The 26,443-nt window shown below is 39.3% G+C and overlaps 1 protein-coding gene across 3 annotated transcripts; it reads left to right on the forward strand.

Moving 5' to 3' along the window:
* The first annotated feature begins 2,601 nt into the window (after nucleotides 1-2,601).
* On the forward strand, nucleotides 2,602-26,079 carry ago3b (argonaute RISC catalytic component 3b). 3 transcript variants are annotated; one of them, XM_039605835.1, is made up of 20 exons: nucleotides 2,602-2,799; nucleotides 2,970-3,265; nucleotides 8,737-8,908; nucleotides 9,079-9,199; nucleotides 10,129-10,337; nucleotides 11,479-11,615; nucleotides 13,167-13,301; nucleotides 13,490-13,577; nucleotides 13,674-13,821; nucleotides 14,933-15,052; nucleotides 15,142-15,285; nucleotides 17,324-17,457; nucleotides 17,729-17,913; nucleotides 18,101-18,260; nucleotides 18,553-18,643; nucleotides 19,303-19,497; nucleotides 19,786-19,920; nucleotides 20,525-20,626; nucleotides 21,015-21,214; nucleotides 21,654-26,079. In XM_039605835.1, exons 2-20 carry the CDS (start codon nucleotides 3,247-3,249, stop codon nucleotides 21,760-21,762), a joined length of 2,604 nt encoding a protein of 867 aa, XP_039461769.1. In that variant the 5' UTR covers nucleotides 2,602-2,799; nucleotides 2,970-3,246; the 3' UTR covers nucleotides 21,763-26,079. The 3 variants fall into 3 exon arrangements, with proteins under 3 accessions (XP_039461769.1, XP_031589625.1, XP_039461770.1); XM_031733765.2 differs by having other exon boundaries at nucleotides 15,142-15,264; XM_039605836.1 differs by having other exon boundaries at nucleotides 3,023-3,265.
* The last annotated feature ends 364 nt before the right edge of the window (nucleotides 26,080-26,443 follow it).

Genomic DNA, 26,443 nt, shown 5'->3' on the forward strand with positions numbered 1-26,443 from the left:
AACTCACAGAGAAACTCGCGGATTCTTCCACTGACCACCGCGGCACACCTGCACCAGGGTAAACCTCCGCCTACCCCACTCCTGCTTTACAGGTGAAAATAGAGCAACAGGACCGCTGAGTCTTTGATTTTATTTATTTTCTGCTGTGTTTTACTTTCATCTATTTGAAAGAGTGAGAGTAAACACAAAAAAATATTTTATTTTATGTGCTGGAATGTGCAGAAAATAGGTTTAAATGTTAAACAAATTTCTTCCAGTCAGAGAATGTTGCATATAATTAAGTTTTTGCTTGATGCATAAAGTTAAAAGATTTAAAGTTTTAAAAAGAGACGTTTCCATTTGATTACATTTTGTATGATGAATTATGCAGAAAAAGTAGAATTGGGCTGAAAGATCTATTGCTTTATCACCTATTCAGGTTGTAAATTGTGTTTTTAAAAAGTAGCTAAGTAACTAAGTAATTAATTACTTTGAAAATAAGTAATCAGTAAAGTAACGGGATTACTTTTTGGGGGAAGTAATCAGTAATTAGTAACTGATTACTTTTTTCAAGTAACTTGACCAACACTGGTCAGGACTGAGGACACAAAGTCGCAGACAACGTAGTGAAGTGCAAGAGTAGAAAGCCCTTCTGAGGTAATACAGGCACGAGAAGGCTTCTTTTCTTCAGTCAGTTTATTTTTTTAAATGCTACACTGTGGATATGCACACCACTGGCTGTTAGGGTCCGTGTTGTTGATCTGTTTTCTCTTAGAAGTAATTCTCAATATCCTTAAACAATTTGTTTATTATAAAGACCTCATTTCTTTCCTACTCTTACTTGTGTTTGCCTTCATAACTGAATTTCCTCTATCTACCTGTGTATTCAGTCTGTAACTCCCAGGTTTATGACTGAGGCAGATGTAAAATTATATGAATGATTTCTGGGGACATCTACAGTACGGAGTAAGTAACTTGCATGAGGTGTGTCACTGTGTCTTTGACTGGCTCTGGCTGTTACAATACCTGAGCAAAACAGGTCAAACCACGGAAAATTACGACAGCTAAAATGCAAATAGAATACGTGTTACTTACAAACCTGACGTACATAGTTTAGAAAAAAAGTTTCACGGATGTGACGTTGCTGCCTACAGATGGTATTTCCTGATGGAGTTCCCTCAGTGGAGGAGGAGAGGAGGGACTAAGAGCTTTGTCAAGTTAGACTCAATGAAACAGTGGAAATCCCACAAATTATCCTGTCTGCTTTATATGGTTCAAAATTCTAGCATACTGTTAAAGTATAATATTAAAAATATATATTAGCAATCACGACAGGTAGAATTTTTACCACTCTTCATTACAATGTTGCTTCAACTCATTGAGGTTTGCAGACATTCATTTCTGCACAACTCTCTTAAGATCTGATCACAGCATTTTGCTCATTGCAACACCTTCTTTCTTTTCTTTTTCAGTTATTCCGCTGCAGATTTGCTGCTGTGTGTAGGACAGATGGCCTTATGTAGAATACTTTTGTTCATGGTTGACAGGCTGCAAAACAAGGCCAAATCTTCCACCACCATGCTTAATAGTTGGTATGAGGATGTTCCAGAGGTCTTGTGCTTTGTTTAGGTGCAACGTAGCAAACTGAAGCTATGTTTTTAGAGAGGTGAGGCATCTTTTAATCTGGTTTGTCTTTTTCTAAAATATACCATTTTAGCAGACGAAGAACAAAGGAAACTAAAAGTTTCTCTTTGAACACTAGTGATATTTGAAACTTAATTTGAAGGTGCTAATCATATTGTTAACATGCACTAGCTATGCCCTACAATCTATGTGGTGGATCAAATGTTCAATAAAAGATAGTAAGATGTGATATGGATTAGAAGCAGAAAATTGCTGAAAATTAAAATGCTATTCAAGGTACAATACAGAAAAAATGTTACTTTGTGTAAATAAACAAACAAACAAAAACTGCTAAAACTTTAACTAGCAAGTGTAGCATTTTACCAGTGCGTCTTTAAATGCATTTTTGTTATCACCTGCTGTTTAAGTTCTGAGATAACTTTTCAGTTAGCACCACTTTCTCAAAAGAACCAACAACTCTACGCTGTTGAAAAACTGTCACTTCTTCCTGTCTCTAATTCCCCGCACCTGTGCCTTTTGTGCCTTCCTTAAATAGGTCTCAGCTACTCAATATTATACACATCAAAACTGGCAATAATACAGGTCTTTTGGGCAACACTGGTTAAAAGAATGTGTTCTTAATGACTACCTGATTAAATAAAGTTAAGACTCACTCACTGCACCATCATGTGATATAAGCATTATGTGAACGTGCAGTCTGACCCTAGTTCAGCCTCAGTTGGTTAACACAATAGGCAGACCTTCTGGACTCAGCAATTTTTTGAGAAGTAATTTCGAAAAGTTTTAAACTGAGTGTTTTTACGTATATTACTCGTGTAAGTTTCTGTAACACGAGTTTCATGAATTTTAGCTTGTTTCTGAGCTTGAGGTTTTTTTTTTTTTTTTTTTTTTTTTTTTTTTTTAAGAATGAGTCCCAATGTCTGTAACACATAATACCAAGAAGAAGACTTGAAGAAGCTTTTGGTTTGAAAGAATATCCCGGAAGTTGCTATGTCTCGCATCTGTTAGCTTTCCCTTAAGTATGACAGAGGGCGGCGTAAGAGCAGATTTCAGACCGGTTTATCGCCGACGCTGAGGAGGACGCCGAGGTAGCGAGCCTCTTGTATTTGTTTGAAAAAGTTGAAATCGGGATTGTCACGTTAAATAGGCGTGACAGTAAACTCAGCAGCCGAGCAGGTAAATATTCATGTCAATCTTGGGTTGCCAGTTAGCTGTTAGTTGTCATTGGCTAAAGCTAACTAACGTCGTTAGCTTACACACAGCTGCTAACGCTACCGTAGAAATTTCACCAACTTCGTGTCTTAAAAAAAGGCTTAACACCGATAATAATTCTGCTCTTATTTCAGTTACAACGCCAAAGTCCGGAGTTAGGACATTTCATTCAACTTTAATCTGCCAGTTTATGTAGGGTCAGGTGTAGTGGGGAGACAAGAAGAAGACTTCTAACCGACGGGACACCGAAGCGGCCCGGTTCGACTTCACCGAACGAAGCCGGGAAGAAGGTATCACGAACGGCGGAGCTTGGCTGATGCGTGCGGGGCCAGCGGAACCACACTGAACGTTTTAATCTACGAGGATTATTGATCATAAAGTGCCGGTTAATCCGGGCAGACACCCCCATGAATGGAAATCGGAACAACAGGTGGGATCCCGGACTAACTAACCACCGTGCCTAAATGTGCTAATGTGGTGTTCAGGTGCTGCCGAGTTATTTTGAGCCCGCATGTGGTACTTCTCATACATTTAACATTAGAGGTTTATGAATTAGGAGGGTTCCTTTAATCAATTTGGTGTCATACTTTTTTTTTTAAAGTGTTCATGTTATCATACAAAAAAAAGTCAGTGATGTCAGTTCCCAGAGATTACCGGTCAGTTGAGCGCCTTGCACATGGGAGACATTTGACCTCGTGGTTTTCTACCAGTTTTTCTTAGACTGCATTTGAACCCCAAACATGGGCAACAGCAACTCCTTAGTTAAGCCCAAAAAATGTTGTATTAACAAACCCTTAAAGGTAAACTTAGACCCTTAGTATTTGTGTGTTTGCCCCCAAACCAGTCTCACGGGTTTCTTTTGTTAACTGTGTAGGGTTGTCAAAAGCAGGTGGTGATGCCATCAGGTGTGCTTGAAGACTAGGAGGGAGGGGGGGTATATCCCATCCATCCACCCACCCACACAAACTGCTGCCATAGTTACTCAGCCTACTGAATAATGTTTAGTTAACTGCTGTCTTTGTTAATTATGAATCAGATAGGCATGGAGGGACATAAATCAATTTACTTTTTGCCAGGGGTAGCAGTTTCTGTGTTAATGATTGTGTTGGGAAAAGTCCAGTGGTGGACTGGGAGGGAGGGGGTTTGACTGGTTCATTGAAGCTGACCCATACTTTCTCCATCCCCTTTACCTGTTTCAGATTTGGGCCTTTTTCAAGCCTGAAAAGAAGTTTTAACAATATTAATGCTCATTGCCTTTATAACAGCAAAGCTTGAACTACACACCAGCATTCCGTGTGTGTGTCTGTCTGATGTTTTCAGATCTACCGGCACTACTTTTTTCTCTTTTGCCAGGGCACCATTGTAAATTAACTGCTGTGAAAAAGTATTTGTTCCCTTTCTGATTTCAATTTTTTTTTCGTCATGTTTTCATGTTTGGGTGTTTCAAATCATCAAAGAAATTCTGATATTAGATAAAAGAGAACCTGAGTAAAGATAAATTGCAGTTTTTTAAATTATTTAATTTATTAGAGGAAAACCATCCAAGCCTACCTGTGTGGAAAAAGTAATTGTCCTCAACACAGAGTAACAAGCTGTGCCACTCTTGGCAGTGAGAACTGCAATCATGTATTTTCCATAGATGGCAATGACTGTTTCAAAATTTGACTCATTCTTCTTTACCGAGTTGTTTTAACTTACGATTGAAGGGCTTCTAAGAATAAACGCCTGTTTTTAAGTTCATGCCAATGCATCTCGATCAGATTTAAGCACGAACTTTGACTTTAAGGCCACTCCAAAACCTTCATGTTTGGGGTGTTTTTGTTGTTCAGTCATTCAGAGTTGGATTTGCTGGTGTATTTTGCACATTCTCCTTCAGGATTTTCTTAGAGCAGAATTAATGGATTCAGAATCCAATTATGGCAAGTCATCCAAGTCCTGAAGCAGCAATGGTAGTAAAGGGTGGTAAATGTGAGACCAGCTCAGCAGTGGTTCTTTTCTTGGAACTCTCCCATGGATGGCATTTTTGCCCAGTCTTTTGTTGGTGGTGGTTGTTGTCGTTGTTCTGGGATCTGTGACTTCCTGGGTGAGTCGTTGATGTGCTCTTAGAACAGATGGAGAAAACCTGGAACCATTGTGAACCTATTTGCAGTTAATGGAGTGGTTCACTTGAGTCCCAAAGACTGATAAATGTCAGTGACTTTATCACAACACCTTAAGCTGTAAACGGCACAACCCCAGCTCAGCTTCAGTTTATAGTTTTTGTATTTATTTTATTTTGTAATGCAGTACACAGAGTGAAGTGAAGTTACTGTGGTTCTGTCATATCCTGTTTAGGCTTCATTCTGGAAGGTTTGTTTTTGTTTGTTTGTTTTTAATAAGTTAAACACAGGAAGTATCTCTTTAATTCCTTCAGTAATCAATGCTCTGTAATACAATGCAAATGTTATTATACCCAGGATCTTCGCTTTGACTTTGCTTAACCAAACATAAGCAGTCAAGATAAATGATCACACCAAGGTGAATATCAACTGCATGACTGACTGCATGCATGCACGTCTTTATAGGTTGCGTATCGCAAATCCTTCAGTCTGCATAGGGATTTGGCTATGCAAACAGAAGCGTGGCAACATGAAATTCACTTCAGTCTGAAAAAGTGCTACTATATTGGTCTAATTGAAGTGTATTATTTATTTATATTGTATTGAATTTCTGTTTAAAAGTTCACAATACTGTTAAGTCCTATTCTTTCATCTGCTTCTCTCATTTCTATAAAGAAAAGACTCCATTGCACTCCCTCAGAAGTGGTCTTAATGGTGATGCTACTTTTCATAGAATTGATTGGCCAGTAGGTGGTAATTTGTCACGCACTGATCTCTAATCTTTAACATAATCTGCTCTGATGCAGGGTTATATTTGCACAGTTGGTTACCATGGCAGTGTATTTGTAACAATAAAAACTGAGGCTTAAACCTGAAGTTATCCTGCAGAAATCCTGCTTTCAGTTTTTGGCTCATGGGAGCTGTGATGTTGAACGTGATGGTAATAAGATGTTTGAACAATTCATACCTATTTATTAACTTGAGAATGAGATATATTAAAAAGATTTCATCTTCAGATTTTATTTTTTCTGCACGTGAGGATTGGCTCAGCTTTGCCTATTAAATTCTACTTGATGATCATACTTTGCCTGCTTAATTAAACGGATTATATTCACACCATGACTATTGAAAAACTGTCCTATAAAGTTGAGATTAAGCCAACACTTGCTTTATTATTCCAGGATGCACTTTAAAACTCTTGGCTTCCAGTGTTGGTGCTGTGGCGGCTGTACAGTATCTCATCAGTGGAGTTCTTTTAAAATGTGTGGGTTAACTGCAGCCATGTGTGGGTGGCTGCTGGTTGTGTGGTGCATTTGTACATTGAAGCAGCCTGATAAGTGGTTATTAATCTCTCCATTGTTGCTCAGGCTAAAGTGAACCTTTGTCTTTTTGGGACATTACTGTTGCAGTAGCTGCTGTCTGTCCTCTGGAAGTGCCAGTAATGGACATTTCAGTTCAACACTTGAAATCAACTCCAGATCTCTTATATTTGTCTTAATTTTTCCTAAGAATGCAAGGGAACAAAATATAAACCTACTTGTCAGTCAATTGTCTAATTACTTTCAAGTTTCTGAAAATGAGGGACTGTATAAAATAACTAATTCCTAAAGATGCTTTTATTAAACTCCTTGAATTAAAGCTGTACATTAATGACATGTTGTTAGTTTATACCATTACAGTGCACTTTAAAATCAAAGGGACAACAATTACAAGGATTGTGACATTGTCTAAATACTCATGGAGCTAAATGTCGGCATTTCTGTTTTAATGAGCGTGTGTTTTAACTTAACATCGCTTTAACCATGTAAAGCGATAGAAGAGTATCTATTTTTTGACTTTAGCTGAACTAGAATTTCAGTTGATTAAACCAGACTGGGGGAAAAAAGATCTTAAAATGTAATTATTTTCTTTAGTCAAAGACGACAAACCTCTTTGATAGATGCTGGAAATTATTTAAAAGCAGGAAAAACCTGGGTCATTTACTCACACTGATGAAGACTAAAAGAAATTGCATTCAATTTTTTTTTTTTTTTTTTTTTTTTTTTTTAAACAGCATATATTTAAATTCACCACCCCCCATATTTTTTTTGTTTGTAATTTTTCACATCTAGTTTTAGTTAAGTGTAATAATCCTTGTCCTTGTGTTGAATAGACTTATACCAAACTAGTGTTTTTATAAAAGCTTAAATGGAATACATGATTTTGACATTTTTGATCTTTTATTTTGCTATACTGAGGCTTTAAAATGGATCTAATTTTTTATTTTAATAATGGGCACCCTGTTACCTGCCTGAGCTATCATCTCTCAGGAAGAACCATTTTTTTTGCATTGCAGCTCGGGGATAAATAAGGTAAATCCATGTTGGCCTGCTTTTCCCTCCTCCTGTCAGCACGGCTGTAGTTACCATGGAGAATTATGGCAGCATGGGTGCCATCACCATGGGAATGGCACAAGGGAATAAAACAACCTGGGGGGAACCATCATGCAGAAAGTGTATTGTTTTAGTCAATAATGTCTCCTTATGACACATTCAGACCCAGATGAGAGTTCAGAACCTGAAACAGTTTAACTTTTTCAACCCCCAGTTTCTCAGTTGCACTGATTTCATAGCCATAGTCATCACTTCATCATTGTTGTAGAATTTATTTTCTCTGATTCACACTTTCATTTCAGCAGCAACCAAGGGCTCAAAGTCTCGGTGCCTTTACAGCTTCAGCTGTGTATGTATGTGCAAACGTTGTCATGCGGATCCTCTGAGTCACATTCGTGGAAATTGTGTGGTTGTGTGATGTCATTTTCTTTTTTTTTCAATGTGTATTTTCCAGTTTGGCATTTATGAAAATTGATGTCAAATAAGCCTGGTGTGTCACTCGCCTACTTCTGTCTGGCAAAGGCCATGTCAGTCAGAAGAAATCTGTGACCGCCAAGCTGGTCTTTATTTTAAAATGTCACCCAACTCTGTAACCTTTCCTACGGACATTATCAGATTGATGTGGGAATCCCAGTGTTCGTCTGTCTTTCAGTTTTGTCGGTTTAAAATGAGGCAATGCTTAACATCCCTGACCATCAGAATCAGCTTACACTGTCTGCACTTTTCCTCCTTATTAACCACTTCCTTCCTTCAGTTTGCCTTTCTCTCTGTAAGGGTGCTCTACACTCGGTGGTACTGTGGTGCAGTGGTTGGCACTGTTGCCTCATAGCAAGAGGGAAGGTTGTTTTGAGCCTCCTGGTAGGTGGGGGCCCTTCCTCCCCCTCGGAGTACTCCAGCATCCTCCCACAGTCTAAAGACATGCACATTTGGGTAATCGGTGATTCCACACTAGCCGTAGGTGTGAATGCAACATAGATTATGTGCTTTCGTACAAAGAATAAGTGCTGTATGAATTTACTGTACACTGAAGACATTTGTGTATAAGAGCAAAAATTGAGAAGTGAGATTAGATTTATAGTAAATACTGGTGAGTAAAAGCTAAAACTCTGCTCTGTTGTTTAACACATCCATAAAACTGTTTCCATTCCTTTGAACTTTTTCTGCTGAAAATATAATTATCAAAATAAACAAATATAGGTAAATGTAGACTAAAGTAATCCTGCAGCTTGGGAGTGACTTTGGGGTTACTGCAAAGGAAGGGTGTGTCTTTTTTGGACAGACACCACTGTCAAATTGAAAATAGCATCTTGATGGTTTTACCTCACTTGTGTTGTAATGATTCATTGTATTAACTGCCCAAGGTCGTGGCCTCTTGGCTACTTTAATTTTGGAATAAAACAATAATTATAATTTTATTGTCACTGCTTTAGGAGCCGTTGGAGCCCAAGCGCTGTTCACATTGCCACGGCGACCGGGCTATGGCACCCTTGGAAAATCCATCAAGCTTCTGGCCAACTGTTTTCAGGTGGAAATCCCCAAGATTGATGTCTACCTGTATGAGGTGGACATTAAGCCTGATAAATGTCCGCGGCGGGTCAACAGGTATGGGAAAATCCCCAGACTTATTTGCTAATTTGGCTCATATTTAACATTCCTGTCTGTGTAGATTTTTACAGAAGAACTAACAGGACAGTATTTACTTTTCCTTTGCATTTTACACCTACACTTTTATGCATCCATTAGTAGTGACGCTGCAGTGTGATCATTTCCAGGGAGGTAGTGGACTCCATGGTGCAGCATTTTAAGGTGACCATCTTTGGTGACCGGCTGCCAGTTTATGATGGGAAGAAGAGCCTCTACACTGTGAGCCCACTTCCTGTCGCCACTGGTGGGGTAAGAAACTAGATCCTCTGTGTGGTGTTGGTTTGTTTAGGTCGCACCTGTCAGCAGGTTCTTATCTATGATATTGATTTCTAATGCCCGAGAGTTGAACTTGTTAGTACACATTTGTATGTTTAAAAACTCACCTGCTCAGGTGGTTTTTGTTTTTGGTAACCAGAGTTTTAGTTCAGTTTTCACGTTTATTGATGTGAGTTTGAGTCTTTTATTTATTAATTTATTAATTAATGTAGACATTATCAGGAGCAAAATGTAACAAATTGGAATTGCAGAAATTGGAATGCAAACAAATTGTACTCCCCAGCTTCAAAGTAGGCAGTGTACACAAATGTGACCACTTTGATGAAAGGGTTAAATTTTGGCTAGTTTTAAATACGCAAGTTTAGGTTTAAGTAACTACAGCAACCTTTTACCCTGGACATGGGGTCATATCAAAGTATAAAGCTGTTTAACAGAGTTTAGAAATAAATTCCCCTCTTCATTTCTAATTAGAAATAAATTCACCTCCACTCAAGTCTTAGTCCCTCCCACCAAAGAGATGTGCAGAGAAAGCACGGAAAAGGAGTCAAATTGAAACTTGCTTGCATAAAGCGATGTCAGTTAAATATGACGCTTGACTCAGATGTTATCTGATTGGTTTTAGCCTGCTATTGGATTTAATGTTGTCAGATAAGCTCATCATGTTCACTTTTATGCTTAGGCCCACTTTTGATGAAATTCATAAAGTGCTCCAATGTGACATGAGTGTACAGATAAAGTTTTTATTCACACACACAAATTAAGGGCAAAAAGTTTGATCATCACAAATAAGTCATATTTTGTAGAGTCTAGTCTAGAAGTCTTTTTTTGTCTTTTAATCGAGAAATGAGAACTCCACACTTGATACCACTGGTTAAGTAAAACCCCTGTAACCTTTTTTACAGGTTGATCTGGATGTCACCCTGCCAGGTGAAGGTGGGAAGGACCGACCTTTTAAAGTCACAATTAAATTTGTGTCATTAGTCAGCTGGCACATGCTACATGAAGTCTTGACAGGACGTGGAGCACCAGGGCCACTGGACCTGGATAAACCTCTGAGCACTAACCCTGTTCATGCTGTGGATGTTGTCCTTCGGCATCTGCCCTCCATGAAGTGAGTTTCTTGTCTTGCACATGTGCGAAGGTTTGTTTTGCTGATGAACACCTTTCTAAACTGAACAACTGGAAATAACATGAAATATTTGTTCGAATTACTTATTTAATGTTATTTCAAAATAACTGGCATTGATGTCTACTGTTTAGCAAGTGTCTTCAATTGGAAACTTTCTGGAGACTTCCTGGATATTAAGTTGAAGCCTTTGTCTGAAATCCAGCAGATTATCTCTAAGCTATTCTGCAGTTTACATATATAATGTTATAGCGTCATGAATTGCTCATCTATCATGCTGTCCTCACCATCTTTGGTTAATTTCACCAAAGCACTTGAGCAAATGAAGTGCTAAATTACATTCTGAATACAATAGGAAGAAGATTAAGTACACTTACCAAGCTCTTATGAAAACAAGTAGATTTACCTGCAACCTCACCGCTGAAACTGTTGTGAAGCTCAGCTGTGTACTGATATCCTAACAACGTACTTGCATTTTTTTCCCCATTTTCCTTGCTGATTGGCTCTGTTCATTTGCCATCTTATTGCATAATTTCATCATAGATTTCATTCATGTGTCCTATTTCTGTCAGAATGTCATTGCTTCTTGTTTGCCATTAGTCTGTTGCACCTTACGTTTAAGTGATTAAAAACTGTAAAGGTTAAATGATGGAATCTGAATTTAAACATGTGAGCAGTGTCTTTGTTAGTTAGTTCTCAAGTCAGGAAATATGATCCAAAGATGCCCGCATCCTGGAGATATACATCTCTCAATTTATTATGCAGCATTTCAACCACAACGTAGTCGCACATTTCATGTATTGCATTTCATCTACAATACCTCAGGTGGAGATATTTTTAGGTTAGTAGATGACCCCACTGGGATTTGAATTCAGAATGCAGAGATGGATTAAAAGCATCTTTTTATGTAATCTACCTTGGGATGTGTCATTTGGTGAATCCATTAACCAAAATAGCTTTCAGTAACATGAACACAAACCCTCGGAGCCTCCTGTGGTTTGAGACGTGAAACTCATGGCTTGTTTTGCTGTACCCAGTGAACTCCACAGAGAATGTTGCTTCCTGTCACAGTAAGTGTAATTTCTGTTCCCTGCTTACCTCTGCATGTCCTCTACATTGTCACCAGGTACACCCCTGTTGGAAGATCCTTCTTCTCCTCCCCAAAGGACTATGACCATCCACTAGGTGGAGGAAGAGAAGTTTGGTTCGGCTTCCATCAGTCAGTACGGCCAGCCATGTGGAAGATGATGCTAAATATTGATGGTAAGGATGTTGAAAGCAGGAACATTTTAAAGGAATGCATGTAGTGAATACACATTTGCTTTCTTGCCAAGATTAGGATGACATGATCGTTACTGTTTGTGCACTAAACCTAACTACTGCTAGTTAATCTGTACAAAAGTAAAGGTCTTAAAATTTTTACAAGTTTTACAATTTTTCTCTTTCTGAGTTTTTTCAGCTGTCTGCTTCTCACACAGACTTGGAGACAGATTAGCAGGCTGGCTGCCAACCACCAGTTACTCAAAGAAAATATGATTCCTGACCAGTTGTGAGTGGGCGCTAAAGGGTGCAAGCAGTCACTAGATGAAACTGGTTGCTTTATGATTACTTTGGTCACCAGCAGATGCGGTTCCCCATAGTTTGCGTGGAGGATGCAATTTATGGACCAACGCGTTTAGAAGTTTAACTGCAGTGGAGTAGTGGAACCTCAAAATGTGACTGAAGCTAAGAATGTTTGCCTTCAGAGTAAAAGTATCTTATTTCAAAAGGTATGTCGGTTGCTTTGATGGCAAACGTTCTCAGTTTCCGGTTTCTGTCACACTTTCACCTCTGTCAGTGTGCCCCAGGGCAGCTGTGGCTACAATGTAGCTTGCCATCACCAGTGTGTGAATGGGTGGATGACTGAATGTGGTGTAAAGCGCTTTGGGGTCCTTAAAGACTAAGTAAAGCGCTATACATATACAGGCCATTTACCATTTACTTTCTGGAATTTATCACAGTGCGGTTAGTAGGTGAGTGTTGGCAAGCAAATTGGTGTCTTCATGCATTCGGTGGGCAACCACAGCAATCTGCTAGCAACCAAAGCAATCACAAGGATGTTTTTGCTGCCGTACTCTCTGCAAATGATTTCAGAGACTGCCAGCAACCACTCGCCAGTGAGGGAATGAATTCTCCCTTTCCCTTAGCCACCTAGCCATAACCAGTCAGTGATCCCTGCCACGTTGCAAGGGCACACGGACTGGTCTCTAGACCTGTTTTGACTTGTAATCAGGTTTCAAATTCCTGTAAAATTTCAGTTTGATTTTAATTCTAGTTATAACGTGTTAATTGGTAAGCTTTGGATGTTTTGTTAGATTTCATTACATTTGGACAGGTCTTCTGAGTGTTTGCGCGTTAACTTGTGTATTATAATTCTTTTCTTGGCACGATAGTAAAAACAGAAAACCGTAACTTTTAATGTCATTATTAAATTCTGGGAAAAGCAGAAATTTCAGTATTTGTTACTGTTTTGTTACAACAAAATCCAGAATTTGCTACAGATCTTGGTGTCCAGTTGTTTAATGACTTTGAATCAAATTCAGATTTCCCTTTTTTTTTTTTTTTCTTAATCAAAGCCTCTAAACCAACTCGGCATGTCTTGGCTGTCTGCATAAAGCTTCACCATCCTTATATTGATCTGATTTGTTGTTGTGGCACTGGTCAGAGTTGCAACAATTAGATTTTCCCAAAAGTAACTTTTGGTTATATGTGACTGAAAATGAATCTTTCTGGCCTAACATTTTGACTGTTCTACCTCATCTTGTGTTATTTCAGTGTCAGCCACAGCTTTCTACAAAGCCCAGCCAGTCATTCAGTTCATGTGTGAGGTTCTGGACATTCACAACATTGACGAGCAGCCACGCCCCCTCACAGACTCCCACAGGGTCAAGTTCACCAAAGAGATCAAAGGTACGTCACAGAGGAATGACAGCCTCTGCTTGTTTTTTATCACAGTAATAACATTTTGTTTATTGTAGGAAGCTCCTGTAGCTTTCAATGCTGCAGATAATTTAAGATCAGATCATCTATGTAATTGATGTATCAGTTGTTCCACCATTTGGGGGGAGCTTACTGCTTATCATTTACCATCTTCACAGGTCTTAAAGTGGAAGTGACACACTGTGGAACCATGCGTAGGAAGTACAGAGTCTGCAATGTAACACGGCGCCCTGCCAGCCTCCAGACGTACGTTTCCATATTGCTCCCCCAGTAGATGTTAACTCGCACTCAAAGCTGTTGCTGGCTTACAATAACACATTCTTGTTACTTTCAAATCCTCAGATTTCCATTGCAGCTTGAGAACGGTCAAACAGTTGAGCGCACAGTGGCTCAGTACTTCAGAGAGAAGTACAATCTGCAGCTGAAATATCCCCACCTGCCTTGTCTGCAGGTGGGACAGGAACAGAAACACACCTACTTGCCTCTAGAGGTAAGAACTGATGTTGATGGTAGGAGTTTGCCCTAAAACCCTAAAAGAACAGTCTCTGGATTTTAAATCATTAGAGGTTACTTGCTACTGGGATTGGGAACAATGTCCATTTCTCGCTCACAAAAGACAGTCGACACACGTTGATTCCTGAGGTCTAAATGAATTTTGTGACATGAATTGTTGGGACTGCTGGGTTTAGACCTGGCAGGGCCCTTCTATGGAGTTTCCATGAAATTGACATATAAGAATGTTAGGTTAATGCTGCCTATGTTCGATGAGGACACCCTATGAACACAGATTCTTAATCTTTATTTAAACAGGAAGTGAAACTTAAGGTTTTAGAAAATGAGCTTCTTTTTTTCACATCTAGGGTCATAGGGTCGACTGTTTGGTCATTAAGCTCACAATGATGGTGATGCATTCATAACAAGAAACGCACTACGTTAGTGATTTTTTTTAAAAACACTGACCCATTATTTTTAACATTCAGAGCAGTGTCACTACCAGTGAAACACTGCCACATGTCTTCACACCTATTGTCACCTGGCCTACTTGTTTTGATTAATTGAACCTGGGCTCAGTTTGCATGTTACTACTCAATAGGTAGGTTATAATAAAAAAAAGGAAAAAAAAGACCTACCTTATCTTGGGTAGCCCACCTTCATGTTTAAAGTTTCAAGCCTTTAGTATTATAATACCAGAATCCTTAAATAAGTTTGATCTATGACACTATGTGGCTCCAGCCACAGCTTCACCAAGCTCCACGGTTTCCTATGAGAAGGATGGATAGTGTTAAGCAGCATTGGGCCTTCTCTTTTGTGTAAACTAGCCTGGTTTAAGAAAGGTTTCTTGATGATGATAAAGATCATAGAGGAGCAGAACACATGTTCTTTTGAGTAGTTATTTGGCTTGTTAAATACATGAAAATTTAAAATATAGCTTTACAAGTTGATTAAATTTTTACGGAAAAAATTTAAATGTGAGATATGTAACTTCACTGCAGTCGGTCTGCTGTAGTTTCCATTTTGTCAGTGACTGGTTTGAGTTTAATACCTTCCTGAGAAGAAATGCAGCTGATTAACCGCTTCCACACTTTTGTTTTTACTTTCAGGTGTGCAACATTGTAGCAGGACAGCGCTGTATTAAAAAGCTAACGGACAACCAAACATCAACCATGATCAAAGCCACAGCCCGCTCTGCACCAGACAGACAAGAGGAGATTAGCAGGCTGGTGAGTATCCTGTAGGTCAAAAGTAATGCAGCATGGGAGTTTTTGTTTTTTGGCATCTTTGAATAAATATACTCTTCTCCTCTTCTTAGGTGCGGAGTGCAAACTATGATGCCGACCCATTTGTCCAGGAATTTCAGTTCCGTGTGCGGGATGAGATGGCTCAGGTGACGGGTCGCGTCCTGCCAGCCCCCATGCTGCAGTATGGTGGCAGGGTGAGCTCTGAACCCTTTATGGTACCTTCCCCTTTAAATCACGCTTCATATGCATGTGTGTGTCCTACGTGTGTGTGTGTGTGTGTGTGTGTGTGTGTGTGTGTGTTTGAGACAACAGGATATCCTCCACTTAGCTACAGGAAGAGGTTTTTGTTTTTTTGGTTTTTTTTCAGTTTTATTTATACAGCGTCAAATCATAACAGTCGCCTCAAGGTGCTTTATATTACTAAAAAACTCCAACAATTAAATGAGCCCCTATGAGGAAGTGCTTTAGTGACAGTGGGATGGAAAAACTCCTCTTTAACAAGAGCAAACCTTCAGCAGAACCAGGCTCAGGGAGGGGCGGCCATCTGATTCGACCGGTTTGGGGTGAGGGGAGGAAGACGGGACAAAAGACATCCTGTGGACGAGAGCCAGAGATTAATAAAAACCAATGATTAGATGCAGAGAGGTGTATTAACACATCGTGAGTTGGGAAAAGGGTGACTGAAAAAGAAATACTCAGTGCATCATGGGAATCCCCCAGCAGCCTACACCTATTGCAGCATAACTAAGGGAGGATTCGGGGTCACCTGATCCAGCCCTAACTATATGCTTTAACAAAAAAGAAAGTTTTAAGTCTAATCTTAAAAGTAGAGGGGTTGTCTGTCTCCCGGATCCAAACTGGAAGCTGGTTTCATAGAAGAGGGGCTGAAATCTGAAGGGGAGAAACAAAACTACACAACCAAAACAGTTTGGTCTTCTGGCGTGTTTGCAGCAAACTAGAAGCACAGTTTTCCTTCAGCGCAGTTGCAGAAAGTCAGTGTAATGAGGCGAATTTGCACCAGGAAATATTAGCAGAGATGAGGTGCGCATTTTTCAGCCAAAAAAAGTACTTGTCGTTCGTTTGAGAAAACCAAGTCGCACCCTGGGATCTTCCTGATTCCACTGACAATCACAAATGGGGTACAGACTTTGTGGCACCTGTTAGCCTCTGCTCCACCTGCTTTCTTTTTGCTGCACTTGGGATGAGCTGTTTGAACCCTATCCACATGGAGTCCAACACAGAAGCAGCAAAACCAGAAATGAAGCACAATTGCCCCCTTTAGCACATCTTTGTGCTACTTGCAAGTTAAATAAACCCAGATTGACGAAGAAAGGAGCTGACTGACAGAAAGCGTTCCCCAACATGTCATTCAGCCATGAAATTTCATATATGTGAAGTTGTTAGTGATTGTCTTTTGCAAATTGTGTGCCAATTGTGTATATTTTTTCATGTTAAAAAGATTTATTCTTATGATTAAAAATGCGCAAAGGTCAGTGTGCTGCATAGTCAGAATTATTACATGAAAAACATTTATAAAGCAGGTGAATTTCACTTCAGAACGGCTGTGCCGTATCACATCATCCACAATAATACAACTATAAATGTTTACGTGATGTTAAAAAAAGTTATCATCCATCCTTAACAAAGCACAATACTGTGCAAAAATATCCACGAAATCTGTGCCTCTTGAAGGTGGAAATGATGTATTTTCACCAAAGTTGTGTGAAGAGGAGGAGATGCTAGCTGGAGATGTGCAACACAAAAGTAAACTAATTTAATTAAACCAATCATCAGTGCCCCACTAGCTAGTTTTCCTGTGGTGAAAAACCTGGGAGGAGAAATCATCTTTCTTTAATTTGCTTCCACTGTTTGACTACAATCTCATTCAGCTAACATTTTCTCATCTTTCTGAACATGTTTGTGATTTCTGTTTAATTACACCTTAACTCATGAATGCTGTTTTGGAAGATCATCTACACAGACAATGTTGATTTATTTTTAGTGGCTCTGTTTTGCATGTAGTCATAAAATTTCTTTTTTTTCCCTTTGCATATGCATGACGAAAGCGAGAACAAAAGCAGCACAAATATTACTAAATAATGAGCCAATCAGTCACTCAGCCGACTAAGAAAACCAGCTGAGCTCCCACTAGCTGCTTACGTCTTAAGAATCCATGCATTGTCATTTTCCATGTACTAAATTTGTTTGTGCGACTGCCAGCCCCAGCAGATCAACCCTACACTGTCGTTGCAGAACCGCACGGTGGCCACACCCAGTCACGGGGTTTGGGACATGAGAGGGAAGCAGTTTCACACTGGAGTGGAGATCAAGATGTGGGCTATTGCCTGCTTTGCCACCCAGAGGCAGTGCAGAGAAGAGATCCTCAAGTGAGCTTGGTTTAGTTATTTATTTACAAAGTGGTTAAACTGATAAACAGCACTTAGTGGATATACATATGTTAGACTTGCTTTATAAGTGTGTTAATTTAGTTACAATTTGTTGTAGTTTCAAAAAGTAAACTGAAACAAAGTTTCATTGGTTATTTAAGGGATTTGATTTGTTTTATGGAGGTATAAGTTAAGTACAGATTGTGTTAATCTTCAGAACCATACTGCTCATTAAACTTTAATTTCTTTTTTTTCCCCCTTCTTCTTTCAGGAGCTTCACTGACCAGCTGCGGAAAATCTCAAAGGATGCTGGGATGCCTATCCAAGGCCAGCCATGTTTCTGTAAATATGCCCAGGGAGCTGACAGCGTGGAGCCCATGTTCAGACACCTGAAGAACACCTACGCTGGACTACAGCTCATCATCGTGATCCTACCTGGCAAAACACCAGTCTATGGTACAAAGATCTTTTAATTTCTAAACAAAGTGTTGTTTAACAATAATAGCTTTTTAAAAAAAAAAAAAGAGAGAGAGATTTTGAAGTTAAACTATCAAAACAGAAAATGGCTTTTATGTGTGACGTATGATTATTAAGCATGCCTGCATAGAGCAAAAGAATGACTAATATCTCTAATTACCCACAGCTGAGGTGAAGCGGGTGGGTGACACCCTCCTCGGCATGGCCACCCAATGCGTGCAGGTGAAGAACGTAGTAAAAACGTCCCCTCAGACCCTCTCTAACCTCTGCCTCAAGATCAATGTCAAACTGGGAGGCATCAACAACATTCTGGTTCCACATCAGCGGTAAGCTCACAAGACTTCAACCTGAAATTAACAGACTTTCATGGGGTTTTTAAAAACGCATTCTCACTGAAGTGCTTATATGAAATTATGAAATAAAAAAAAAAAAGCTGTGCCAAATAAATGATTTATATTGTTTATTTGTTCCAAAGTTTAAAACCATGAAACAGTTGGTGCTTTTTCTCCTCTGTTTTTCTCCTTGAGGTTTGTTTGCCAAAATTCGTGTGGTCTGTCATTTCATGACACATTGGTTGGTAGATAATTTTTTTTTTTTTTTCTTTCCTCTCTCTTCCAGACCCTCTGTGTTTCAGCAACCTATCATCTTCCTTGGGGCTGATGTCACTCATCCTCCTGCAGGAGATGGAAAGAAGCCATCTATTGCAGCGGTGAGTCGTCTCGTCAGGAAACATCTTTTTCTCGTTCCTGTTTCTTTCGTTTAAGAAACACTTCTAAATTGCGACATATTCCCTCCTTAGCTGAACTGGAGAAAATTATTCATGTATTGGTGTCATCGTGCTTGGATTACTGTAATGCCCTGATTACCGGCTTGGATAGACCTTTTATACCTACAGGCTACACAAAAGGCTGCAGCCAGGATATTAACACATTCTATTAAGCAAGGTCACATTATTCCTATTCTTAAAAGATCTACCAAGAGTCAACGTTATTTTAACATTCCTGGACTTTGGGGACCTTTTTACAAAGCAAATAATCTTTTTTGGATAACCAGGTTTTTGTTAAGACTTGTTATTAATTGTTAAATGGAGTCTGTATTGCAATGACAGCACTTAATTTTCTTTCTTTCTTTTTTTTTCGTTATATAGTGGTTTGAGTGCTTGTTCTCGGGCTCATGTTTGCAGTGATCACAGTCACAAAACAGCCCTAAATGTATCGGATGCCCATGATTAGAAATGTTGTTGGAGACTATTTGCACCTTTGACACTTTAGTTAATTGGCTAGGTTCAAGTATTACATTTGAATTTTTAACAGAAAATGATGGTGTGGTTTGGGGTTTTTTAGCAATTGTCTACACTTCCTCCTATAGGTGGTAGGCAGTATGGATGCCCACCCCTGCAGGTACTGTGCTACAGTGCGGGTCCAGAGGCCTAGACAGGAGGTCATCCAGGATTTGGCCTCTATGGTGCGAGAGCTCTTGATCCAGTTCTACAAGTCGACCCGCTACAAGCCAACAAGGATCATTTTCTACAGGGATGGAGTGTCAGAGGGCCAGTTCAGACAGGTATTTTAAAAAAAAATATTGTTCAAGGCTTATTGTTAATTCTCCAATGGGTGGGAACTATTTCAGGCACACTATAAACACCAATTTCACTTCTACACAAAGTTGTTTATTATTTGGTAAATAACACCAAAGAAATGCTGTTTATTTGTTATACAATGAACATGTGACTAAAAGTAGTAACAGGTAATGTCACATCAGATACGAAGAATAAATTTTTCCCCACTCAGATTGTAATAAGATTTTCCAAAATCTACTTTTTGAATGTGTGCTGTATTATTTTGTGTTGAGGTGCTGTACTATGAGCTGCTGGCCATCCGGGAGGCATGCATCAGTCTTGAGAAGGAATACCAGCCCGGGATAACTTACATCGTCGTGCAGAAACGCCATCACACGCGCCTGTTCTGCGCAGATCGCACTGAGCGGGTGAGAAATAAACTACCACTTCCCATTCCTCCAAGGAGTTAATTAGTTGAATATATTAGAAACTAACTGTTTTTTTATATTGTGGTTAAAAGCTGGAAACAATGGCCTGTAATGGTTAATGGAAAGCTGGATGGAAAAACCACCTGTAACTTTAAGTTAAAGGTACAGTGTGTAACCAGCTGATGATGTTTAGCCAAATCACTGTAAGGTGTCTGGAGACAGGAGGGTTGCATGTTTAATCTTCTGGCAATAAGTAATTGTGATAATACTGGGAATAAATAGGAATGTTTACGCACGATTTTGGTTATTAGAGCCCTGACTTCAGTTCAGGAGATCAGGCTTGAGGTGAGGAGGATGAGGTGGAGGTGTGAGTGAGGAGGAGTGCATAATGAGAGAGAGGGAGGAGGAGGATGATGATGATGAAATTATACATGTACAAATTGGTCATATGTCGTTTTGAAAGAGATTTGGGATCTTTAAAAGATAACATTAAAAGATTTAATTACACACCAGTCAATGCATATTTGAGTAAGACTTTCTTTTGTAATAAATAACCTGAAATTACTTTCAACTTGTATATTGTTACATTGTTTCTTCTTATAAGGTGGGACGAAGTGGAAACATTCCTGCCGGCACCACAGTGGACACAGACATCACCCACCCATACGAGTTTGACTTTTACCTCTGCAGTCACGCTGGAATCCAGGTAAGATTTCAAGGACTGACACAAACTTTCAGGTGACTTTGTTTCAGCTTCACTTTAAGGCAATCTTAGAGCACATCTCTCATTTGTAAAACATTTCTATTATTTAGCTTGTGACGTGTTGATCAATCATTACTTGTTAAGTAACAGAATTAATTTTCCTTTCTGCCACCTGTCAGTTAAACCTGGTATACCCCTCTTTCACTCATGTTCATGTTTGAAGCATTTCTCTAATAACTGACACCTCAGCAGCTGTTGGAGAAGGGAACCCTGTTACTGTCAAACACACAGGCCTGACAGCTCCACTAATTTTAGCCGCTCATTGTTTGCTGCCTCTCGCTGGAGCTGCTTTCTCTCCTGGGTGCGATTAACTCTGCTTTCGTCCCTCCAGGGTACCAGTCGTCCTTCTCACTACCATGTACTGTGGGATGACAACTGTTTCACCGCTGATGATTTCCAGCTCCTCACCTACCAGTTGTGCCACACCTACGTCCGCTGCACACGCTCTGTGTCCATCCCAGCACCTGCCTACTATGCTCACCTTGTAGCCTTCCGCGCTCGCTACCACCTGGTCGACAAAGAGCACGACAGGTGGGGCTCAAATATTTTAATGTTTGTCTTTTTTTTTCATGAAACCCCAGAGTACTTGAACTTCTAATGACTAATATTGCCTGTACCCTTCGAAAACAACTCTCACTTTCATATAATCACCTTTAGCATTGATGATAGCACACCTTAATAGTTTCAGTCAATCCAAATTGGCATTAATGTTTTGCTGTTATCTCTAGTAGTTTTCTTTGCTTGATGTAGGCCAATAATATGACTTTTAATACAACTACAGGATCTGTCTTCCAATATGGTGGTTAAATCGCATCAGTGAGGGTTAAATAATCACTTGCCCTGAAATCCAGGTGGTGACCATCTAAATTTTGGAACCATAGTTTTTCTGGGGGCTAACCATTTCAGGTATCTCTGTATATCTTTATCTTCCACTTCCACTTTTTTTTTAATAACTTTTTTTTTGTCACAGTGCGGAAGGCAGCCATGTCTCAGGGCAGAGTAACGGCAGGGACCCCCAGGCTCTGGCCAAGGCTGTTCAGATCCACCACGACACACTGAGGACCATGTACTTCGCCTAAACACCCCCTCCACTTCACTCCACCTCCCAGTTACTCAGCCAGTCTTAGTGCCCAACTTCCTCCTGATCCGGAGCGACTCTGTGCTGGCGCAGCTTTGCTGAAGCCAGACAACGACGGCGGCCATGTAGGGACGTTGTAGAGGAGTCCAGCCACGTTATGTAATCTAAAACCAGCCAATAGTTTGTCTGCTCCGGACCTCCATCTCATTCTCCTCGTGAGCCATGTCCTCGCCTTCCGCATTTTACAGACACTCAGTTTTATTTTTATGGGATTATTTTGGGTTTTGAAGAATGGTGGAGCAGCCAGTAATCAAAAACATATATTTTTGGTGCATTGGTGGTAGAATCAGAGGACCTGACCTGCTTTGTAACCTCATGTTGAGCCTAATATTTATGTTTGTTCTTTGGCTTTCTAGAGCCTGTCTGTGTTGTTTCTCTGAGCAAATGTGTGATCGACGTGGCAGCATGTTAGCTTTGGCACCTTTTTTGTTTTTTGTAAATGGGCGGGCTGCCTTAGTGGTTACTCTTCTGTCTCCCTTTAAGCCAGTTCTGTGTGGTTCCTCACAGTCTGTCAGCCAGACAGTAAGCAGCATAACTTTGCACTCTACCAACACAGACACTGAATGAAATCTTCATTTTTCTAAGCAAAGCCACGTACAGCCGTTTTGAGGCATTGTCGTTTGTCGCCTTATTGTGAGGCGAGGTGCATAAACAGAACTATAAGATTCAAAGTCATGGCCATGAAATGGACTTTGTTCTTGTTTGTCTGACTATTTATGATTTTTCTTTTTCCTTAACTTAAATTAAGAATAATTTACAGCAATAGTGTGTAGATGACCACAAACCTTTGGACTTTTCCCAGTTTTTACTTTTAAAGAGAGGGAAAAAAAAAACTGACCGATTCAGTTGTGAAGAACTCCTTCAGTGCAATAATGTGTTAAAATGGAGAGAGCAGGTGTGTTTTCATGAGTATTTGTGTTGTTCTTAATGAGATCTGGGAAGTGACAATGAAGTAGGAATCAGGAATGTGCAGTATTTGACATTCTGGTGACCGTGTAGGACTGATGTCTCAGACGCGAGGCTCGGTCGTGGTGAGGTCTGATTGTGTTTGAGGAGGATTGTTTTGTTAAAGTGCCTGATTTGTTTAGAAATTGAACAGCTGGTAGGATGGAAGGTGTTTTTTGAAACGGTTTGGGTGCCTCAAAACCGACAATTTGTTAACAACACACACAGCACACTGGATTGTAGATGATCCTACCGCCAGCCATGTGTGGTGATTTGTAATGTTTGCTGCAGGTTTTTTGTTTTGGTTTTTTTTTTTTTTTTTTTTTTTTTTTTTTTTTTTTGTTAAGTCACAGTTCTGAATATGAAAAATGTTTGAGGTCCTACCGACTCATCATGTTAACCAGGAAAAATTGTTTTCATGATTTTTACAGCTTATCATTTTTTTATTTATTTTTTTATTTTCGGCACATAGATGATTTGAACAGTAATTGTACTTGACCGGCTCTCATTGGTCATAATTTTTTCTAAATGGTGCTTTTGGTCTCCTGGTTCCAGACCTCCAAATGCATTTAATTTGGTTTATTTGCTAAAGAAAACCTCTACATCAGCTAAAAACATCAAAAATACACTCACCGTTCACCAACCTGGTTTTCCCGATGATGAAATCATCAAACTCAAGGCAGCAGCTTTGATTCTTATTTTTCCGTTTTGATAATGTATTTAACAATCTCAAACGAGATTATGAATTTTGTGTTTGAGAAGGATTCGCTGTCCCAGCGTGTGAAATTCAGCTTCTTATTGCTGGTTTGTCTCATTTGTTTTCACAAACAAATTTGGATTAGTGCAGCTACAAAGGCCATATTTTCAGTCATTTGCATGTTTAAAAAAAGAAAAGAAAAAAAATATCAGAAGTCTGTAAATTCTGAGGGCAATGTATCAAATTTCTTTTGTTGGACCAAGAGTCTAAAATCTCAATATGTATGGTTCATTATCATGTACGATGAAGAACGGTAACACGTTTTCCTTGAAATATGAAATTAAATAAAAATGCACAACGCATCAGCTGCTATTGGCCCTGCTGACTGATCTCAGCAGCTATAATCACTGATGCAGGGCCAGTATTTATCTGGTGCATCTCGTCTATTTTGAGCTAGCCAAACATGAAAAATTTATGGAAAGAGCTTTGTTTATTTAAAAGAAGAAGAAATAATGACAACAAAAAACAGTATCTGACAAGTTGATATAAATTGGTTCCAAATAATCGACTAATCGTTGCAGTTTGAGTGCCAAGACGACACTTTTCTCAAAAGCAGAGTTATCTTTACGACAAGGTTTTTTTTTTTGTTTTTTTGTTTGTTTGTTTTGGTTTTTTTTGTTGTTGTTTTTTTTTCTTCTTCCTTCTCTTCTGGGGTTTTTTTTTCCCCTCTATTTGGACTTGCAGGTGGTGATGTTGACATCTTTATTTGTTTATTTTCTACCTTTAGTCCGTCATTGACGTCTCTGCGCTGCTGCTATTGTTGGACACCCAGCCCCATGCGGGCTGTTGCTAATCTCAAACCTTCAGTTTACTTTAACACAAATGAAGCCTTCAGGTTTCATCCCTTGGACCAAACCGATGTGCCTGGTCAGAGTGCTGACGCTCTCCTTGCCACGTGTCACCAGAATCAGCTGCTATAAGAAGAGGTTTATTTAATATTTCAGCAGATAGACATAAATGCTGTTTATTTATACACAAAAAGCGAAAAGGATATTTTACTGCACTTAACAGAAGTTCACGAGGGAGAGAAGTGCTCGTGTAGGTTTCTTTAAATGTTTGACCGAGGCTGTTTCTTAATGTCAGACATTACCAGCATTTGTTTTGTTTGTTTGTTTTTTTGGGTTTGTTTGTTTTTTACTTGAACAATGGCAAAAGTAATGGTGGGCATATTTAACGTTGTTTGCTGGTGCTCTGCTCGTCTCTGTAAGTTGACCTTTAGACAGCCTTATTACAGGAACCCCCTTCTCCACTAGTGATGCCACGGGACTTTGTGTCTTACGGTGACAAGACATCAGATGCCCTTTTTTTTTTTTTTTTTTTTTTTTTTTTTTTTTTTTTTTTTCCCCTTTTAAAGAAAAAAAACATTTATATTTAAACTTAATAATGAAATGCATGTATTGCTTATTTTTCTAACAAAATCCTATTTGAAGCAGAAGCCTAATAACGTAGAGGTCTGCGATAACTTTCCAAATTTAGGTTTACGTATGTGATCGAGGTTTGTGTTATCATAGAGCGATCGGATGAATCCTCAGCCCTCCTCACACTGTTTGTGTTATCATCTCAAAAGCTCATCTGAGAAGCTTTAGGACATTGACTTTTATTCATATTCATATACTAAACTTTTTTCTTTTACATATTAATGAGAGGAGGTTTTATTTTGAGGGGGTCTTTCCTGTCCGTTACAGACTGTGCCTTTTTCTGATGGTGCTGGAAAAAAAAAAATGTTCAAAAAGTGCGCTGAGCCCAGAGTCTACAATAATAAGTATATATTAATACCTGAAAATACTGTTGTGTGTGTGTGTGTGTGGATACCTCTGACATGTATGCCAAGAACACAAAAATATGCAGAATTTATCCGTTTTGAGCTGTCAGGACCAAAAGGCCTGCGGGGATTGGTTTATTGGACGGGCACTCAAGCACAACGTAAAACCAAACATTTTTCAGTAATATAAATCATAACTTGGGCGGGGAGCACTCACGACTCGTAGGTAACGAATATCTCAGTGTAGACATGATGTAGCATATTTATTTTTCTGTGAGGCGTAATGCATGTTATCCTGGGTTGGCGTTTTGAGTTTTGTGTGTTCGTTCTTAAATGGACAGCAATAATGAAGCAGCTGTAAAATTTCTGTGCAATCGGTTTGGCCGGCCTTCCTTTTTCTCCGTGTTTGCGTGTCACTGTCTGAAAACTTCATTTTGTTTTCGAATGTGAAATTCAGACGTTTACAGACTTGGACAAAGAGCTTTCGTTTCTCCACGAGTGCCCGTCTCCCATGTTAAGGGATTCCCCACAAAATAAATGAATCTTTAGACGCCTCTGAAGGTTGGCTGCATATCATTCTTGAAGAAAAAAAAAATTGTTTGAGTTTGAGAATCTGTTATTGTTGTTGGGTTTGTTTGTTTTTTTTGTTTTTTGCCTGATTTATGATATTATAGAAGTACAACTGTATGTTCAAGAACTTTTAAAGTTTGTCTTAACACTCACCTGATCCTGGTCCTAAGTTGAGCCTTTTTATTTGTCATATTTAATTTTTGAAATAAATACTCTGTATAAAAGTTGTGTCGTCGTGATTGGAAGAAAGTGTCACATCCAGTCTTTGTTTCCAAACATCACACTGAGGCTATTGCAAAATCTGAGAAGCATGAGTCTAAGGAGAGCTACTTCCATCCATCTCAGCTCTATGCTGAGGCTGATTCTCCAATAATGGCCTTACTTCCACCACCTGACTGCTCGACTAAAAACCGAAGGGAGCGCTCGGTCATCAGTGAAACGCGATCAAAGTACAGGTGCATCCAAATATGGATGGACTTGCCCTTTCTTTGTAATTCAAAGTGTTGCTCTTTGGAGAAACATTACAAATACTATATTATTAATGTGATATCCAAAAACCCTGCTATATGCTGCTGTAAAATAAATTCC

This window comes from Oreochromis aureus, linkage group 22 (assembly GCF_013358895.1).
Source record: "Oreochromis aureus strain Israel breed Guangdong linkage group 22, ZZ_aureus, whole genome shotgun sequence".
Lineage (NCBI taxonomy): Eukaryota > Metazoa > Chordata > Actinopteri > Cichliformes > Cichlidae > Oreochromis > Oreochromis aureus.

Bases quoted from the DNA above. Each gene is read 5' to 3' on its own strand.
- ago3b (XM_039605835.1), top strand. The intron at 13,302-13,489 runs GTACGTCACAGA...CCATCTTCACAG, and splicing joins GTTCACCAAAGAGATCAAAG to GTCTTAAAGTGGAAGTGACA. The intron at 18,644-19,302 runs GTGAGTCGTCTC...TTCCTCCTATAG, and splicing joins AGAAGCCATCTATTGCAGCG to GTGGTAGGCAGTATGGATGC.